The 20,838-nt window shown below is 51.2% G+C and overlaps 1 protein-coding gene across 2 annotated transcripts in view; it reads right to left on the reverse strand.

Moving 5' to 3' along the window:
- Positions 1–20,838, reverse strand: part of TG (thyroglobulin) — a 203,803-nt gene that overhangs the window by 142,264 nt on the left and 40,701 nt on the right. For both annotated transcript variants that reach the window (XM_064476826.1, XM_064476825.1), the window contains 7 exons: positions 17,793–17,942; positions 15,586–15,756; positions 13,117–13,233; positions 12,514–12,629; positions 10,350–10,458; positions 5,071–5,262; positions 40–204 (listed from right to left, as the gene is read on the reverse strand). In XM_064476826.1, the coding sequence (XP_064332896.1) occupies positions 40–204; positions 5,071–5,262; positions 10,350–10,458; positions 12,514–12,629; positions 13,117–13,233; positions 15,586–15,756; positions 17,793–17,942 (1,020 nt within the window). The remainder of the gene's footprint in view (positions 1–39; positions 205–5,070; positions 5,263–10,349; positions 10,459–12,513; positions 12,630–13,116; positions 13,234–15,585; positions 15,757–17,792; positions 17,943–20,838) is intronic.

Genomic DNA, 20,838 nt, shown 5'->3' on the forward strand with positions numbered 1-20,838 from the left:
TCGTGAAGGAACACACGCGGGCAGAAGGTAGAGACTTACCCTTGAACTCCTGGCCTCCCAGACGCAGCATCACCTGGCCGCGATCCTGATCGTAAGTCACACCAGGGCATGTGGCATCAGCTTGGGCTTGAGAAGGGTCCCTCCAGTCTCTGACGTGGCAAAGCAGGACATTGGGAGAGCTCAGCAACCCACAGACGATGGGACCTGCAGAGTCACGAGAGTGGGGAGAGGTCAGTGTGACGGGGACCAAGCAGGGCCCCTCTGGAGACTCATGTCTGCGCCCTGAGAGGCTTGCAGGGTGCAGACGGGGAGCAGCTCCTCGGGAGTGGACAGGAACACCAGAACTCAGGAGCCTGGTTTTAAACTGGGTTCTTCTTCCCCGATAGTTCTCCAGTTGTTTACTGGCAAATTCCCAAGCAGAGAGCCGCCACCATGCCTGCTGCCCCTCTCCTCCACCACGAGAGCCCTTCTCCCCGGGACAGCGGCAGTGACACCTCCGATGGCGCTCGGGGTCTTAGTGCCAGAATCCTCTGTCCCCATTTTCTCTTTTGAGGCTTCAAAGAAAGAAACAGCAGACTCACACTTCTCTCTCTCTCTCTCTCTCTCTCTCTCTCTCTCTCTCACACACACACACACACACACACAGAGGTCATCAGTCTGGAAGGAGCTCAGGAAGGAGTATTTCGATTCAAAGTGAAGAACTATTTACAAAGAGCTGTGCCCCCGTGGCGCACGCTTCCCTGCTGGGGCATGAGCTCCTCGTCTCTGGACGTGTCCAAGCCGAGGCTGTGTGCCCACAGCCCTGGGATGCACAGAGAGAAATCTGTTACTAGGTTTGGTGGGTGGAAGGCATCGGACTATTTTGTCTTGCATGTATCTTCCAAGTGAATTTTAAAAAATTAAAACCGCCTTAATGTTGTGACATTACTTAGTAGCAGAAAGACCTACCCCAAGCTAACTGCGTTTGAAAGTGATTTTAGTGAGAGAAACATGGGTAACACAATGTTCCGGATGCTGTGGTGCGCCAGCTCCTAGGGTAAGTACGCTAACCCCCTTAGATCGCACCAGCGTTATCATCTCCACCTCACTGATCAGGACACGGAGTCTCACGTAAGTTAGTACATTGCCCGAATGTACTGAGACTTAGAAATGAAAGAATTTACGTATTATTTGGACACATAACCCTGTTAGGCAGTATAGTTGTTCAGATTCTCCTGGAAAAAAAGAAAAGAAAAGAAAAAGGAAAGAGACCACGCAGCCCCTAGTCCCTTCCTCATCCTAATTCATGTTCAAATCCGGATAAGCTTCAAGCTTATCTCACCAAAATCTCCCCAAGGTGGATGACGCGTGGGCGTCTGGCTTATGAACCTGACATTTTGTTCTTCTCCTCTCCCACTTTTACTCTGAGTAGTTAAAAGCCATCACCATCATCAACATTATCAGCAGCAGTAGCATCTCTGTAAGAAGTAAACTTAGAGACCCATAACCATGGTGGTTCTCAAACCAGGGTGCTTAGAGTGACTGTATCAAAAACAGAGAGAGATTTGAAAATGCTCGTCCCTTGGCACCAACCACAGAGTTTCTGACTTGATAGGTCTCGGCTTGGGGGAGGTGGCATTTGGGAATCAGTCGTCGTGAGTCGCACCCAGATGAGGCTGGCACACAGCCAGATTCCAGAGTCCCTGACTGAGTTAGAGCGTTTGGTTTCACAGACGGGGAACTGGAGGCACAAGAAGGGAGAATCGTTGGGCTAGTGGCTCAGAACTAGAGGAATGACCAGCAGGCAGCCAGTGCCTCGGCCAGCCAGGACTGAGTCGGAGCACAGGCAAGCGGGGGTGCACGAGAGCCCGCTGAGAGCCCAGAGAGGGTCTGAGCCCCGCAGCCGCCCCGCAACAAGCCAGAGGACAGAATCACGGAATTAAACAAGAGGTGGGGCATGTCTCCCTCCACTCCCAGACCTGGGAAGAGGAAGGCAGGCAGCTCTCTTCTGCAGCTAGCGCCAACTTGCCAGTGAGAGCCCTGGGGGTCTGAGAGGCGGGAGCCAGCTGCAGAAGGAAGTCAGCTTCCATGATGCCCCCGTGAGCCTCTGAACCCCACTTCCAAGTAGCCTCATGAAATGTAGGTACAGAAGCCTCATGAATTTTCTCAGCAGTGGAAACAAAGCCATTTAAGGGTTGGAGTTTGGAGGATGCTGGGACGTCGCAGGGAAGAAGGGGACAGGGGAGGAGGGGGAATCTCCCAGAAATTAAATGACTTTCCAGACTGCAGTAAAAGGATGTGCTAGGATCCTGTTCCTGCTCATCAGCAAACCCAGCCAAAGCTTTGTAAGTTAAAACTCCACGTCTGCCCGTCAGACGAGACTGGGGAGCATCTGCCTGATGTTTTATGTGTGTCTCGAAGAAAGCTGAGCTCGCAGCATTGTGAGGTGGCTGGTTGTTCAGCTCAACATAATTCACAGATCACAGGTCACCCTGGGAAGGGAAAGCAAGCCAGCTGCTAGACAGAAATGTCATGGAAAACAGGACTGTGTGGGCTGACTGCTCCATGGAACAAAATAATTATTCTATATATGATCCTAAGGAAAGTGAAATCAACTTTTCCAACTTGAAAAATCATATGGTCTGGTGAGTAATCAAACATCTGGGGGAACTGTGTCCTCAGAAGAGACATTTCTTTTAAAGAAGGCAGAAGGCACCCTGGGTTTGCACTGCAGTGTTCCTGAATATAGGCAGACATACAGACATAGACAGACACCCCTCAGAGCCATTGCAGGTTTGGGTCCAGACCACCACGATAAAGCGAATATTGGAATAAAATGAGTCCCACAGATTTTTTGGTTTCCTGATGCATATAAAACTTGCGTTCATACTATACTGTCGTCTACTAAATGTGCAATTACAGCACTATGTCTAAAGAAACAAAGTCTACACCTTAATTTAAAAAATACCTTAGTGCTCAAATATGCTGCCCATCATCTGAGCCTTCAGCCAGTCCTAATCTTTTTACAACAGTCACATCAAAGACCGCTGATCACAGCTCTCCGTAACAAATGTCCTAATGACGAAAAAGTTTGAAAAACAGTGACCCTGAGACACGAAGTGAGCCAATGCCACTGGAAGGATGGCGCCAGGAAGAAATTATACAGGTCTGAGTGCAGACAGCGGGGGTGGAGGCGGACTAAATCTTGATCCCACAATCGGTAAGAAAGTAGCAACAAGAAACGGAGGTGACAGTTCAGCAGAGGGGAAGGATGGTTGTGGGACAATTCAGCATGATTCTTAGGTTGACGGTTTGGGTGTCCTTCCCCACGACGGGATGTTTAGGGTAAAAACTGTTCATTTAGACGCACGCGACAGTCAAGGCCTTGGCCTGTGCTCCAGAGGCTGCAGGGGAAGGAATGGGCTGAGGAGGGGAGGAGCAGCGGGTCTTGGGAGGCATGGAGGAGAGTGTTTAAAGCCCTGGGGAGCGGTCCACAGTGCCGGCTGCTGGAGACAACCAGGCTGGGGAGGGGGGAGGACGGGGAGGGGCCCGTGGTGACTGTGAGCAGGGGAAGCACAGAGCATCCGGCTGCAGGGTCTGCTGTGGCGGAAAAGGAGAGAACTCGACCCGGAGCCCTGCTGTGTTATGCTTTCCTGTCTGTTCAGGAGGGAGAGAGTTGAAGGCTCTGGACCATGCAGAGGGGCACACAGGGCAGGGCCCTGGCTGGTGTCAGGGTGGAGAACAGGAGCGAAGGATCAAGACCCTGAGGAGATGGAGGCAACAGGCTCTCGCCCCCACGAGGCAGGGTTCAGCCTCTCAGGAGGGACCCTCCACTTCTGAGCCTGGAGGGAAGGATGTACGGGTGTTGGCGTTGAGCCCCAGGTGCAGTGGATGGCGGGAGCCTGAAAGATACCTGCTTACTGCTAAGTCCGGTGTCATGGCTGGTACTCTCCAGAATGTGAGTTCTCCCCGATTCAGGCTCAGCTCACAGGGACACCCACTCTGACCAGACACTCTCTCCTCTCCTGTCACCTAAACACCACCCCTCCCACAGAGCCTGGCCCAGGTCTCGCCTCTTCCAGAAAGCCCTCCATGATCACCAAGTGCCCTGGGTACCTCCCTCCTCTGCACTCAAGTCTCCTCCGTCTTAGACACTCATGGCGCCTTGTTTACAGCGCCTGGTGCACGGCAGGCTCCGTACACATTTGCTCGATGACAGCACAGATGAAGGAGGGGAGGCCAAGGTCTTTTCATGGTGCGCTTGCCTCCCCAGCCACGCTCTGAGCTCCTTTCATCTCTTCTTAGTATCTCAATATCTCAAACACTGGCTTGCACAGGTAACGTGATCAACTAAAATTTATAGTTGACTGTAAGTGAGGGTCATAACAAGGTAGATAAAACGACTTCAGTGTTTTTTAATCTTCAGAGTTCTCTCTAAGCTGAATGCTGCCGGTCACGTAGCTGGTCACAGGTAAGTCCCTCCATCACTAAGTTAATAGCACGGCAGGAGCCAAACCCAAGTCAGTGCTTAGTACCCGTTATCTTTATAACGAGGGGTCAGATAGGAATTACTGTTCTTGCTCTTTTATGGATAAAGGAACTACAACTTCGTTTTGGAAACTTGTCCAAGACTGCACAGACGGAAACTGACTGAGTGACGACTAGAACCCAGGTCTGTCTGACCTAAGTGCCTTCTCAACCACGAGCCTACACAGCCAAAGACATGGATTTATTTTTATAAACAGAAGTCCAGCCTCACTGTTGACAGACAACTGAAACTTCCAGTCCTGTGGATCCCAGGACCTGGCATACAGTAGGCGCCCAACAGATAATGACTGAATAAATGATCCTGCGCGATGAGAATGAACTAGCATTTCTTGACCAAGTGCGGCTTGTCTAGGCTTCAGAGGTAGCGGTGAGACGCTATTGAAGATACACCTGGGCCCAAATCTCCATTCCACCACTGTGTGACTGTGCCGTGAGCTGGAGGACTATGAGAAGAAGAGGTCTGGGGAGCCCTACACCTTCCCCTAAACTTTGTAGACCTCAGGCTGTGGAAGAGGAGGGCCCCGGCCCTCGCTATCCCATTACCTCCTTGGATCTGCGTGAGGATGAAGCCATCGCAGCAGGAATCATGGTCACAGGCAAGAAGACAGAAGAGGTGGACTTCAGTCAGACTGGCTCCTGAGGCTGAGAACACGACGGGGTTGTACATTCCAGAGAGCGTGTTTTGGAAACCAGTTTGTTCGAATCTTTTCTGACCTGTTGTGGTGAATTCTTGGCCTGGGAAAAGGGCAGGAAAAAGAAATTCTTTTAAGATCTCAAAAACAACGCAGAGTTAAGCAGAGTGTGCATCCAGTAGTGGAAGCTCTGACCATGCCAGGTGCAGGAGGGGTCCAGTGAGATGCTCTCTGTGCCACGCAAGCCCTGGGCCTCCGTGTGTGAAGAGTGTGGGGCCAGTCGAAGCCTTAGCCCCAGACCAGCAGCCCTGGACAAGTGCCCATCGTACCTTTGTGGGTCTGAAAGGGGACTGTGGAAATCTGGCACTTATTATCACGTTTTTATTACCAGCAGATGTTTACTGAGCTCTGCATACCCAGAGCCCAGCCATGTGCTAGATGGCCTCATGTCATGTTCACTGCCCGTGAGCTCAGTCCCGCCTGCTCTGCAATCACGTGCATTTCTGCAGCACAAAGTGGTTTGAACACATGGTGGTCAGGCAGCCTGGCGGCTGCAATGCTGAGGCTGCACTGGTTGCTCTGCAGTTTCCCCAGCACGTCACTGCCTTGTGCCATCAAACTACAGGTGAATGTAGCGCCTACAAATGCAACTGCAGGCGTCAGGCGGCAGAAACACAGGAACGACGCCCATCAGCCCACGTGCCTCCTCTCCCCTCAGACTGGCCGGCAGCTCTGCCTTCAAAGTGACGTCTGCAATTTTGCCTTCTCGTTGCACATCTGGCCCTTGTCTCCCTAACTCAGCATCCTCAGCCCTTCCCTGCTCCATCCCCCATCAGCCTACCCTGCCCTTCCCACTCACTGCAGCTCTTCTTCAGGATGGATCCATTACGTCTTTTTCTTTTTAATTTTTGTTAGCATTTTAAACAGGATTGTTTTTGTTTTTGTTTTTGTCAATCCTGTGGCTAAAAATGGCATGGTTTGAGTTTTGCCTGTCCCTGACTCTAGTTTTCCCATAAGCCCTGTTATTTTTAGAGCATCTTTTTTCAAATATGAGATTTTTCAGGGTAATATATATATATATACATATATATTTGGAAAGCCAAAATGCCTGGCCTATTATGATGTGCATTTTACATTTGAGGAAAGAGAGCCTTAACAAGTGGGCGGTCTTGCCTAGGTTTTTACAGCTGGTCAGTGGCAGGAAGAACACCAGAGCCAGGGCTCTTGGCCACCCTGACCTCCCAGTGACTCAGCAGGTAACCAGATCTTAACCAACTCATGCACCTAAAAGTAGTGGAGACCTTACAGTGTGGGACCCAAGAGTGCAAGCTTCAGAACTAGACAGACCTGACTGCAAACCCCCACAGCACCCCCAGCAAGCGGGTTTTAAGTCCTCGGAGGCTCAGCTTTCCTTCTGTAACTGGGGATGATTTTCTGTACGTAATCCTCACAAATGTCGATCAGTTAAACAGACAGACTGTCCACTAAGAGGCTGAGCAACAATCCTGGCCCTTGGCTGACATTCAGCAGATATACTACAGGTTTCCAGAAGCCTCCTTCCTTCTGCATCCAAGCATTGGCTCACTCAGCCTCCTCTGCCTGACTGCCCTCTAATTGTACCAGGTGAAGCCCCGGCCCATCCTTCAGCAAAGCGCGGCTCAACTTAAAGGGCCCATCTCCCAGATTTTTATGGTTAGACTTCGTCTGCCTCTATCCATGTCTCCTAGATTCTGCCTGTGCCTCTACTAAACGCTCCGTCATCCTTCACCCTACAGTTCAGCCACGTGAGACAGCGGCTGCTCCCCCACCAGCTGTGAGTCCCTGGAGCCAGTCATTGTGGTCAGAGGCCGTAGTCATGAGCCATATGTGACCACTCAAAGAGCAATTTCAGTTCATCAGAGTTTGTGTTGCAACAGTCACAGTCCAAGTGCTCAGTGACCACAGGTGTCTGCTGGCTGTCATTTTGAAGAGCAGGGATTTACAGAACATGTCCATCCCTGCAGAAATTTCTACTGAACAGTGTCGCCCGGGATGGTAGGGCCATGTCTCAGCTCACTAGGCATCTTCCAACAGCCCTGCACAGAGGGCCACCTGCCCTGAGATCTGGGCATGGTGGGCCCCACCTCATCCTCCTTTCCAACAGCTCCTTCTCTGAAGCTCCTTCCATGAGCACCTAAAGCAACTCATGTCCATCTCTTTTCTCCTTTTTAAATTGTCATAAAATACACATAACATACGATTTACCTTTTTAACCATTTTTAAGTGTACAGTTCAGGGGCATTAAGTACATTCACGTCATTTGCACCATCACCACTATCCATCTGCAGAATTTTTCCATCCTCCCAAATTGAAACTCAGTCCCCATCGAACACTAGGTCCTCATTCCCCTCTCTCCTAGCCCCTCATAATCACTGTTCCCCTTTCTTCTCCATGAATTTGGCTCTTCTAGGTGGCCCGTGTCCATCTTTAACCCAATGTCCTGTTTCATTTTCATCAAAGCACTTATCAGTCTCTGAAAAGCTCTGACTGCTGGACCAACTCCGTTATCAATCAGCAATCCTGTCTGTTTTGTTCATAGCTGCATCCACAGTGCCTGCCAAAGTGAGTATCACACCACGGGCGCTCGGGAAACGTTCACGGGATGTCAGTGCTTTGCGGACCCACATGGAAGTCCAGTCCTAGACAACCGGGCAGGTCTGGGAGATCTTTCTGAGTTGGAGTCACAGGTTCACCTGGATGTAGTGGGTGGCAAGATGCTTCCTCTGTCTAGACTTCATCTGTGAAATGAGGGCTAGACAATCTCCAAGGAACCTTTAGGCACTGACTTCTTTTGATTCTGAAAAATCACATGGCTCCTTCTCCATGTTCAAGGCCATGGACTCAAGTGTGTGCGGACAGAGGATGGTACTGGAGGAGCGATCAAGCAGTCCTGTCTCCCAGGTCACTCAAGGTCAGGTATGTGGGTGGATGTGCTGACTACCTACTTGGTGCCACGGACCGTGCAGGAGACTTTCAGAAACTGTATCCTTTCCTCCTTGTTTTATGTGATATTTTATTCCCATTTTACAGAAAGTAAAATAAGTCATTCCTGATCAAAGACAGAGCTAGTACATGGAGAGGTGGGAGTCTGAAGCCAGATGCAGTTTCCTTCTCTTCCCATTATTACACCATGGTCCAGAATGGCTGGGCCTGTGCATTTTCTGCTTTTTTTTTTTTTAAAGGCAAAACAAAACAAAAAAAGGCAAAAAACAGCTCTGCCCTTGATTTAGTTTGGCAGCAAAGCAGCTTCACAATTTCCCCCGCAATTTTCCCCCGAAGTATAAACTTTCAGGAGATGAGGAGGAAAAAAATAACAAACACTTAGAAAGAAATACAATTGCATGTTTTAAAAAACACGCTAAAAGGCCGAAGCGTGGTTTGAAAGAACATTTTTGGGAGGGGCTGCTTGTTTTATTTTGGTTTTCCTACTCAGAAAATAATCTCTGTGCTCTGTCATTTTAAAAAGTGGGTAGTAAAAATAATCGGAATAAACACTGGGGCAGAAATTTTAAAACCCTGGCCGGGGATCAGAGAAAACCCAGATCTGCAGGATTCCATGCTCCCAAGGGAGCTCTCAGTTAAGACAGGATGGAGGTATTAGGCGAAAGAAGGACCAGAGACAAAAATACACAAACACTGGTCCCTGCCATGGGCCGAGGACTGACGAGGTCAGCCGAGGTGCTGGGCCCGCGTGGAGGCTCCTCTCCACGGGCTCCCCGCCGCTCCCAGCACAGGTCGGAAGCTGCTGAGGGCCGGGCCACCTGCCCTGAGCTCGGACCTAAGGGACTGGCATGCTGCCACCTTCAGTCCAACCCCTAAATCCTCACTCAGGCCCCCTCGGCTCTCCCCTGGTCCACAGCCTCGGGTCATCGGGAGACTCCAGCAGGAGTGAAAACGACGGTAGAAACTCCCCCTGCATGTGCTCTTCACACAGGCCACGCACGTTCTCAAAGCATCACACGTGTCCCCTCATCGCCACCTCCCAACCATCTCAGTTCACCTGTGACTTCTATTTGACTAACAGAATCCCAGCAGCCTGGGCCGTCAAGGAACTTGCCCAAGATCACACAGCTCGTGCGCAGCACAGCTGGAGTCAACCCAGGCCAGCGGGCTCCAGCCGCCCCACCCTTAACCATGCTGAGCGAGGGCCCAGAGAGCAGGGATGAGCGAAGGCCTCAGGCTCACAGCGCAGAGCCTAGTCGTGGCCCGGGGCTCAGCACCCTGAGCTGCTGCCGCCTCTCTTGGCCCCGATGGAGCAGACAGGACAGTGCAGGCTGCAGGATTCTGGGGGGACACTCACTGCTTCTGCCACATGTGCTGCAGTGACCAGGAGGTGTCCTCCTGTCCCCACCTGTGAGGCCGTGAAGAGGAATCAGACCCCCTTAGGTTCAGACCGAGCTCCCCATTTACTAGCAAGATGGCCAGCCTTGGGCAACTTTCTTAACCTCTCTGAGCCTCGGTTTCCTCATCTGTAAAACAAGCAGTATGACTCCATTTCTGCCTTCCTCCAAGAATTTCTGTGAGGGTGGGATGAAAGGAGGTGTGGGAAGTGAGCTGTAAACTGTAAAATAGGAGACACGTCTGGACTCAAAGTGCGGTCCAGGGACCAGCAGCTTTGGCATCCCTGAGAGGTCATTTAAAGGCAGACTCTTGGCTTTACCCTAAATGACTGACTTGGCACGTGCATTTTCACCAGCCCCCAGGTAACGCGCATGCACAGTGCAGTGGGGAGAGGTCCTGGGTGCAGGGCGGTGAGAGAGGTGCCTAGAAGTTTGGGCAGCTTGTGAGAAGGTCTGACAGCTTCCAGGGAGGGTGGAGAGGAAAGGGAGAGGGGAGTAAAGGTCCAGGAGAGGGAGGGCCAGGGCGGGCAGCTGCAGGGAGCCCAGGGCCAGCGGCCCTGCTAGGGTCGCCCCCACATCACAGGCAGCCTTGTGAAGTTGCATAAGGTGAACGGTCTGGACTCAGCTGGCTTCTGCCCACAGCCTTTGTGTCTGCCCTGTAACTTAGTTCCTCACCAGCAAGATGGGCCTCCCAGCCCGCTGGGCTGGTGGCAGAGTGGCTCCTCTCTAAACGCGCCCTGCTGGAAAGCAGCTCCAAACATTGAACAAGTTAAGCCTCTGAGGCCCCCAGTCATCCAGCTCATCGACCTACCCTTTTTCAAATACACAGCCGGAGAGTCTCCTTCCCTGCTCCGCACTGTCACCTGGCACAGGAGACTTCCGAAGCGGCTGGCCTCCGAGTTCCCCAACGCATCTTGATCCTAAAGACGGAAAGAGGCTGCATGATCGTCCTGTGATAGTGAACAAACAATCCAACAAACATTTCTCAAACTCTAACCAAAGCTAGTCACGGGGGATATGGATATAAATAAGAGAAGATTCCTGCTCGTTGGTTTCTCCCCATCTACTGGAGCACACGGACACGTAAGCAGTAAATTCCAGCCCAGACTGTTGGCTGCAAAGACAACATGGAATAAAAGAGGGGATAATTAACAGAAGTGGAAGTGATCATTCTATTGAGAAAGCGGAGCTAGAAAAATGTTCCCAGAAAAAGTGAACCCAGTTGGGGTTCTGACGCATAAGTAAGAGTTTGTTGGGTGGAAACAAGAGAAGTGGGATTTTAAGCAGAGGAAACAGCAGAGATGCAGACCTGGAATCCCACAGGTGTTTGATTAACTAGGTCCAGTGGTTCTCAAGGACTGTCTGTCATGAGAGGCAGCAGGAGGAGAGAGAGCGGCAAGGGCCAGCTCACAGAAGACCTTGTTGGCACACAGCTTGTATGCAGTGAGGGTTGGGAGGAGGTTCTTTAGCTTGGAAAAGAGGAGGTCTGACCTCCGGAGAGGGTGCTGTTCTCACTTCACTAGCTCTCGCTCTCCGCGTCTGGCGCTCTGGCTCTGTGGGTGTGGTGGGGTGGACCTGCGTCACTTCGCGTCTCGTATTTTGTCCCCTCCTGGCCAAGTTGCCACTTCTGAGTTTCCCGGTTCAATTTTGGGAATCCTTGGAGGGTGAGGCTAAAATCAAGGCTATTTGAAGGCAACAGTTCTTCTTACTTTTTAGGAAACCTGAACTCACTGAACAATGATGGTCTGGGGAGGCAAGAAGGGCCTTTGAGGAAGAAAGGTTCCTATAGACTGAGAAGGATGTGAGTTTCGAGCCCCAGGTTAAGGGAGCCCTGGTCCCGTCTGTGGGGTGAGTGCCTGGGGGTGCCAAACCCAAAGTGTGGGGCTCCTGCCTCAGCAAGAGTTCTTTCCACACCCCGACTGGCCCAGACACAGTGGCACCAAGGATCCGGAAGGCCAGCGCCTGGGACCGCAGCGTTGGCTCCCGGCATCACCATCAACGGACCTGCGGGGCCCCGGGCCCCGGAATGAGCAGAGCCCTGCTGATGGTTGAGGTGGAATTCCTGCCAGCCTGACGTTCATTCAGCAAGACTAACAGCAGCGGTGACAACTGTGATAGAGGTCGCTGAGCACTGACTCTGCAGCAGAAACTGCCCTGTGAGCTTTTCCACGTAGGGCTTTACAACAATCCTGGGTATGGGTGCCACGATCACCCCATATTTATAGGGGCTCAAGTAGCAGAACTGGGACTTGAATGCAGGTCACCTTCTAACTCTCCGTGTCAGACAGGGTCTCTCACGGGCTGAGGAGCTGGAGTCCATTCCTTTTTTGCCTTTTTTCTTTGTAACGAAGAGGCTTTGCTGTTGTCCTAGACTAAAACCCACACTTACTGAGCAAGCAGCTGTCAGACAGGAAAGGACTAAATGATCAATAAGCTAAAATGCTCGCTCAAAGAATTGCTTTTCACTGCAAACCCTTCTGTCGTAATGCGGAATAATGATGAAATTGCCAAAACTCCACCAGCTTTGACTTACATCGACAGCAATTTCATGTGGTTCTAACAAATATTTAACTTTTTTCCTTTTTAAGCCAAAATCATGTTTTACTTCCACAACGGAAAGGAACACAGGTGTCTGGGACTCAGAGGGACAGATGGCGTTTAGGGCCCTGGACAGTGGCCCAAGCTGCCGATGAGATCAGCTTGTGGGGAACAGAGGGGGATCCTCTCCTGACTGACTGGTCAGGAGACAGTATGCTCAGCTGTGGTCCCTGTGTCCGCTTCATCCTGAGCCCCTGCTGGGCTGCTGCAGCTTCCATTTCCCAAAGTCCCATCGTTCTGAAGGAGTGGAGGCCACATAGCACCAGCTACTGACAATCTCCTTCCATCACCTGATCAGTCTGGCGTCGATTCAATCAGGCCACGTCTGCCGCAGGAGGGACGAGAGGCAGAACCGCCACACAGCTGCCACCACTCACCTGGTCAGAAGCTGTGCAGGCGATGTTGTCACTTGTCCCAGCGTAGAAATCACATGAGACTTCTGCTCCCGCTGTGGACACTGTGAGGAAGCTGCAGGCCTCGTCCAATGCACAGTCTGCAAGTATCAGAGGGGACAGTCACCCCCTGTCTCTCAGGTGACATGGAGGAAGGACAGACACACACCCTTGATCCCTGCACCCAGACTCACACACACACTCAGCTGTAGCATGAGTCACACTGACTATTCATGGACGACTGTAGGATCATGAGACAATCCTTGTAAAGAGAGATGCTCAATAAATGGTAGTTGTTACTACACCCTGTCTGGCCTCACTGTTGAAACAGATCAGAGCTCTATAAGGAACTAATGTCCTTCGATTCTGCTGCCTAATATCAAGCAGAGCATTGGTCTTGGCGTGTCGTAGATGTGCTATAAACTCGATGTGAAATGATGAGTTGGGTGTACGTCGGGGGAATCGATGGATTTACAAAGTGTTTTGATCAAGTGTTCTTGATTTCAGTTCCAGAGGCTGTGCTTGACTCGTCTTGCAAGGACAGCACAGAGTGTTGCTCCAGGTGCCCGAGCTCCCACCACCGCTCACCTGCCACGCACGGCGTCAGTGAGGATTCAGAAGCAGGAACTTCGGACCTGACCCCAACAGCAACATTGGCGTTGAAGATCACCTTAGATTCTGGAACTTTCTCAAATTTCCGCATGACTGAAAGGAAAGCAGATGGGTAAAGTTTGACTCTGAAGGGTGCAGGGTCTTTGCAGAGACTCCAAACTGTATTCTGAGAGCAATTCTGAACCACTGAGGGGTTTTAAGGGGCACCACGTAAACAGAATTGTCTCTTAAAATAATCGCTCTGAAGCATCGTGGGGAAATCATTGGCGGAGGAAAGACTGGAGCAGGAAGATGCTCCATGGGGGTGATAACCCAGGCCGAACAAGGAGTGGTGTGGGGCTGGAGAAGGAGCATGTCTCTTGCAGGTAGACACTTGTTTGGGGAGTCACCCAGCTGAACTCTATGCCCTTTGCCTTCTCTAGAGGACAAAACCTCAAAAATAAGATGGCAATTCCACTCCCAAAGAGAAAGTTCCTCTCAAAGTCAAGTCAAGAGGATTCTGAGGAATCCCAGTGGGGGCCCAGCTTCTTAACATGGAAGCCCTTCCATATATTCAGAGAGAGAAACTTAAGCTCAGAGCTTTGCATAAGAAGCCGAAGATGCTGCGGACCGATCTGGAGGCTGTTCATAAGCAGGTACCTCAGGGAGGCAGCATCAAAGTAGGCAAAGCTGAGCTGTTCCTCATAAATGTTTCTGACCAATTAAACTGTCCTTGCTGCTCCAGGTGAACACAGGGTGAACAAGTGACTAAACGCTTTACAAAGTACACGTGACAATCCTCACAGTCGAGCCAGTGACAGAGATGCAAAGAAGGGTGGAGTGAAGATGCAAGCACCCAGAATGGCCAGCAATCACCATGGTCCCCGGGCAAGTTGCCTTCCCTCTGAGGACAGCCTCACCCTCATGTGTAAAGAACAACAAAGATCTGCCTAACTGACTCCTAAAGCACGTCCAGCTGCAGCCCCCCAATGGCTATTTCTGCCCAAGAGGAGGGACATTGGGGAAAAAATAAGACCTCTGGTGGATTTTATCCACAGACACAGGATACACAGATCCTTGGGATTCACTAGCATTTTGCTGGAGATGGGAAACGATTCGAAAATGAAAACTTCTTGGCTTTTCTCAGGTATGTTATGTCATTACCTGCACCAACTTCCCTAGAGGAACCAGGCAGGCTATGTGTGCGTGTGCATGCATGTGCGTGTATGTGTGCATGCGTGTGTGTGTATGTGTGTGTGTGCAGGTACACATGTGTGTTTAATAAGGAAGCAGATAAATCCAGGTAGAAATACCAGTCTGGGAGTTAGACACACACCAGTTCAAATTCTAGGTATATTATATCCTGACTATGTGACGAAGATAAGACATGTGAACACTCTTTGGCTCAGTTCCCTCAGCCGCATTATCAGGGATAACAATAACCCCCTCCTCAAAGTCACAGCCAAGTTTACAGGTGATTGACTCTGAGAAAGGCCAGGCCTGGGGCCTGGCACACTGGAAGCCCAGGCCTGGGGTGCAGAGGTGGCCCCAGGCTCTCGAGCAGCGGGAGGGGACTCTGGGGAAAGGTGGAGCCGAGTCCTGGGGACTTCGAGGAGGTCAGAATGAAAGGGAATTGCAGATCGTCTCGGCCTGCTCCTTGTGTAACAGAAGAGGAAACGAGACACCTGGTATTTCTGGGTCCTCTAATCCATCTGAAACATCTATTACCTCTTTCAGTCAGGTCCTTGCTAATGCACTCATTATCCCCATTTTACAGATGGGGAAACTGTGGATGGTAAGTAACTTGTCCAGCACTACACAACCAGTAAAGGGTACCACTGGGATTAAACTAGTTCCCACTGCACCTCGTGCTGTGGGACACTTGTCAGTTCACTCAGGACTGTCACACCCATTATGTCATTGAAGAGCTGGGCTCAGTGAATGTCTGCCATCTTCATAGATGATACTGACCCTCATGGTGTCTTGGGAGCCAAGCAGGAGGCTGCTGGGATCAGAGAAGGTGAGCAATTTGCTCTGGGTCGCTCAGCAAGTAAGTTATGGAAGAAGGGCTGGTCCTTGGGTCTTCCCCCAACATCCCACTGAGGGAGAAATGCTAACCAGCTTTTCGGAGGCGAGCTGCCCACAAGAAAGGAAACCTCAGCAGATTAATGATTTTTAAACGCATTTCTCATGATGCTGAGATACTTAGGGGTGAGGTTTCATGACGTCTGAAGTATATGTTCCAATGATTAAAAGAGAGAGAGGAAGAGCAAAACACTAACAATGTTTGGATCTGAGTGACGAGTATTTGTTCATCCAACTGTTCTTTCAACTCCTACATAGGCTAAAGTTTCCGACATAAAAAGCTGGGGGTAAATGCATCTCATACGCCTCTCCCTTTCTAGAAAGCCCTTGAGGCCACGCGCTCTGCCCCCAGCAGTGGCTGACTTAATGGCCTGCACATACTCAGACACTGGGCATCCGCCAGCGGGGCCTCGGTTTCGGACCATGGCAGCCTCTGCCCCTCGCCATCCACGCAGAAGGCCTTCCCGCTGTCCCTGTCCCTCTGGCTGGCTTGGTACTGGCCATCCTGGTCACACTGCAGACCCGCCTCATTCCTCTGACACTCAGTGACACCTGGAACCAAGAGATGGACACAGTGATCAATGACGTGCCTCGGGGAGCGCCCTGAGGCTCTCTTCAGTACGCTTCCATCTAAGAACACAGACCAGATAACACAACAGGCAGAAAGGCAGGGTTAATGGGTCATGGAGACGTTCTCAGATATGAGCAGACCTTAGCATAGATTCCACCCCTGACCCTGGAGAGCCGTTCACTGAAATCCATTCTCTTACTCATGACGTCTGGGGGATGTGACAGACCTCCACTATTGCATGGAAATGCAGTCCAAGCTCACCCGAAAAGTGGGATGGAGATGAAGCCTTGTGGTTCATCTTAAAAACGTTAATAGATACCACATTGCTATGGACTGAATATTTGTGTCCCCGTCAAATTAATATATTGAAGCCCTAACCTCCCTGCCACCATGTGATGGTATCTGGAGGCAGAACCCTTGGGAACTGATTAGGTTTAAATGCGGTCATGAGGGTGGGGCCCCCATGATGGGATTAGTGCCCTTATAATAAGAGGAAAGCACAGAGGATCTCTCACTCTGCGTACATGAACCAAGGAAAGGCCATGTCTTGCCATAACCAGGAAGAGTGCCCTCACCTAGAACTTCCAGCCTCTAGAACCATGAGAAATAAACCTTTGTCATTGAAGCCACCCAGACTATGATAATTTGTATGTAGCAGCCTGAAGTGACATGCTTTATGACCACCCCGTGAATGAGGTGTCATGGTCGCCAGCTAATAGATGAGGAAGTTGACATTTAGAGAAGGAAGGTGAGTTGGCCTCAGTCACAGTGCCAGTAGGAGGGAGACTGGGGGTGGAAATGGGTCTGGGTGGTGCCGAGCCCCAGCTCCCCCTCTGTCCCCTGCAGCACCCACTCCTGTATGTCCCTCGGGTGCCCTTTAGGAAGCATTCCTCGGGTGGTGTGATAGCCCCTCAAATCATCTCAGACCACAGTGACTGGCGCCAGCGTCTGTGAACTGACAATGACACTTGGATGTCAAAGACAATCTGTGTTCCTGGGGAAGTTTATTGTCCAGCTGGTATGTCTGACTCTTGGCCTATGAAATCCCTCTGAGTTTTACTTTCGTGGGAAATACCACCCTATTTCCAACTGCTCTCCTGACCAAGGAAACTGCCTTTATCACAGAAGATGCCTTGATCTCTTTCAACTGATTATTTAAAAATTCTAAACGATATTCAGATTTTAAGCAAATAACGGTTGCCTTGTGCTGACATAATTTCAGACTAACATGAAAAGGTGTGTGACAAGGCAAGGTACGGGTCCCTGCTAGGGAAAACCCAACACTCCCCAGGTGACTATTCAGTCCATGGGCCAAGTGAAATCACATGACATACGGGAAGGCCACACGTACACACGGACCTGGCAGAGTCATAGGGCCAGAAGGGGAATATGAGTTATACGGTGGTAACATGCCTGCAGGTGGAAAATATCCCCCACTTCTCGATCTGATAACGCTGATTACAAAACTCAGAAGTTTCAGAATCAGACAGTACCAAGATCAAAGGCCAACTCGGTCACTCAGTAGCTGAGTGACTTTAGCTGAATTTCTTCCTGAGCCTGAGCCTTCTTATATGTCAACGTTGAGCCCATAATGTTTACCCAGAAGGGGAGTTGGGAGAACTGAATATAACAACACAGGTGAAATGTCTGGCCTAGATCCTGGCAGGGCCTAGGCGGTCACAGGTGGGGCCCCTTTGATGATTATGCTGTGTACCCAAAGATTCTCAATGGTGGCCACTCTTGCCCCCAACACAAGACAGACTTGGCATTGTCTGGAGATGTGCCTGGTTGGCACAACTTGGTGTGTGTGTTGGAGGTGGAGGGTGCTACTGGCATCTCACAGGCAAGGATCAGTGACGCTGCTAAATAAGCAAATATCCTATCATTCAAGGGACAGCCCTCCAAAATGAAGAATTATCAGTCCCCAAATTGCAGTGGTACCAAGGTTGAGACACCCTGCTGTGTCCCCATGGCATTGTAGGGTTTCTCTTTCAAAGCAGGACCCTGTAGAACTTACAGTGAGTCTGGCTGAAAGCTCCAACGGAAACGGTCGTTCTGCCCACAGGACAGGGCACACAGGACAGGCTACCTGTCTGTTCTTGGTAGAATCCAGCAGGACAGGGGATGCACTGCTCATTCTGGAAATAGCTTCCTTCAGGACACTTCACTAGAAAGGACGAGCAGAGCAACGGTGTCAGAGAGCAAGACACCTGCTTCACAGTTACAACCTCAGAACACGCAGGGTCTGGGAAATTCCAAAATCAGACAAGAGCCCATTCATTTAACAAGTGCCCATGGAGACTCTGCTGTGTGTCAGGCTCCAGGAGTCCAGAATGAGCTGTGAAGAAGGGAGATGAGGTTCCTGCCCCCTCCCCCAGGAGCTGGCGGGCCGGTAGGATCAGAGGGTGCCCGACAGGGATTCCAGATCTGGGTAAAATGAAGCACGAGAGGAGGGCATGTTCGTGAGGAAGGTCCCTGTGGGAGGAGGTTCACGAGACTTGACTGGTGAGGAGAACCCCAGGCAAAGACCCAGGAGAAGAGAATTCCAGGCAGAGGGAACAGCAAGAGCAAAATTCTTAAGGTAGGAACGAGTTTGGATTCTTCAAGGAATGGAAAGAAAGACGTCAAACAAAGCTGGCGACTTAGTAGACAAAGGGAAGGATGTCATGGGAGGAAGTTGGAGAACATCTTGAAAGATGAGGGTCCATCCACAGGTTGCCATGGAAACGTGATGGCGCTCAGTTCGGGGGGGTGCCAACTTTGTGGTTGAAAATTGGGTGAAGACCCTCTCCGCACTATGCCTAACTGACTTTGGTCTTCTCTGAGGCTCCATGTCCTCCCCTGTAAAATTGGGTTAATAATATCTCGTTGGCGTGTAGTGATGTGGCACAGGAAGCATGTATTATAATGCCAGACTCCCGTGTGCTTACAGATGGTAATCGTTTTTACCCTTGAGGGAGTCCTTCCTTGCAGCCCATCTCGACACCTCCTCTTTCTGAGCAGGTGCCCTTGCTCCGTGGGGCAACCTCAACAATGCAGCCCCATCTCCCTTGGCTCCTGTGAGCTCTCACTGTTGGTGGGTCTTTAACGGTGTTGCTCAGACCTGGGGCTCCAGAGGGGCGGGTGAGATGGCTGGGGCCCAGGGTTTATAGAGGCCCTCACTGGCAGATTGTTATGTTTCTGACTTACTCAGAAACACCAAGGGTGACCCTGAGGGTGAGGACCTCCTCACGTCTTGCACCCTGGCTGCCTCACCCACCTCATTCACCCTCCCCAGTTAACCTGCGGATTCTCAGTGCTTTCTGTCCCTCTGACTCTATCACTCCTGGTCCTTCCGAGTTTGCTTCCTCTGACAGGATATGAGCTAAGAAGCCAGAAACCCAACCTGAACAGATGCCTCACGAGGGGTCTCAGCTGGAGTTGAAGAGCTCTGTCCCGAGCACAGGGCATGAACGTGGTGGTGCCGATTCTGACAGCTCAGGGGAGGGGGTGACAAGAGGAGGTTCTTTGCTTTCGTTCTTGGTTCAGGGCTGTATTCCCGAGAGTTTCACAGATAGCTTCCAGAAGAAGTGAGCTGTTACCCGGTGAGGGTGGGAGCTGAAAGCATGCCTACTCTTGGGAACACTTCCTTCATGCCTGGCCCTCCTCTGTGTACTGCATGCACGTCCCTGCAGCACAACCATGAGTTGGTGTTTTATCCCCATTTCACAGATGGCAAAGCTGAGCCTCGGGACATGCACGCATGTTGCATGGGCACACTCTTGTGCAAAGGGCAGTGGGGAGGTAAAATTACAGAACATGCCAAGCCCAGTGCCAGGTGTTTCAATGTCACCACCCCACTGTACGGGAAAGGCATCATCCCCATACTGGATGGGAGAAAACTGACGGTCAAGGTCAAGGTCGACCAGGAGGCGAGGTGATGGGGTGGGATTTGAGCCCCATTGTCTCCAAACCAAAGCCTTTTCACCACCCACCAATTCAACCACCTTCCTTTGACAAAGAAGCGGCACCAAGGTGGGGGACGTGCTAGAAAGGAGCCAGCGTCGATCTGAACGACTCCCTCTGGTGCACATACACGCTCGGCCTTTCTGACTCAACCAGAAACTCCAGGCACAGCTTGGAAACTGAGCAGTGTGTTTTCCGGTCTGCCCTGCAGATGAACGCCCTCGCTCGGGGAGCGGGGTTTCATTACTTTTATGAGTCACACTGTTGATCATCTCTAGTATTTTTACCTCAGTACTGAAGCTGGTTTTTTTTAACGTAGTCTCCAAATGCATTGCTATAGAAAAACAAAACCTTTCCAGCCAGTCTGAGTGGCCGCCACTGAACCCGAGGTACAGGGCGAGGTGCAGAAAGAAGAGAGCTGGGGCCTGACCTTGCTTCCGTCCACTCCAGGCCCCTGGACAACACTCAAGGAACGTGCCTGCTGTTTCTCGCCATCTCTGACATCGAGTCTTTTCACCCGCGGAACCCTTGTTTACATCACTGGGAGGAAGCGGCCCATGACTGGCCCCTTCCCCCAGCAGGAGGGTCCTCTAAAGACCCCTAGTCCCCTGCAACACCAGGTGGGCATCCTTCAGTTACGCCCCTCCCTGGACATCACCGGCAGACCCCTGAGGCCTCCACTCCCTCCTTCGTAAAATGAGACGATCTGGACTATTTGAGTTTGAGAGTCTCACAAGGCTTTGGGGTTATGCCACCCCTCCCGCCAACCCGTTCCCATGGTCCCCAGACAATGACAGCCACAGGAAAAAAATCACCTATGAGGAAGCACAGCAGTCCTTCACTGCTCTGCTTGGGTCACTCAGCCCCACCCCTGGCCCTGTCACTCTCCACCTTAAAATTCTCCCACGGTGACGCCACCCGAGCAAGCCCCTTGCTATGTCCCCAGGCTTCCCCCACGCCAGTCCCTGCCTATTTGTCTGGCCCCATCCCCTGCCACGTTCCCCACACACCCCATTCCCCAGCCATACAAACCATGGGCACTGTCCCCATAAAGCCACACCACCTCATGACTCTCTGCTTCTGCAATGGTCTCCATTTCTGGAACGTCCTTCATCACT

The sequence above is a fragment of the Camelus dromedarius genome, chromosome 20 (genome assembly GCF_036321535.1).
Source record: "Camelus dromedarius isolate mCamDro1 chromosome 20, mCamDro1.pat, whole genome shotgun sequence".
NCBI classification, from domain to species: Eukaryota; Metazoa; Chordata; class Mammalia; order Artiodactyla; family Camelidae; genus Camelus; species Camelus dromedarius.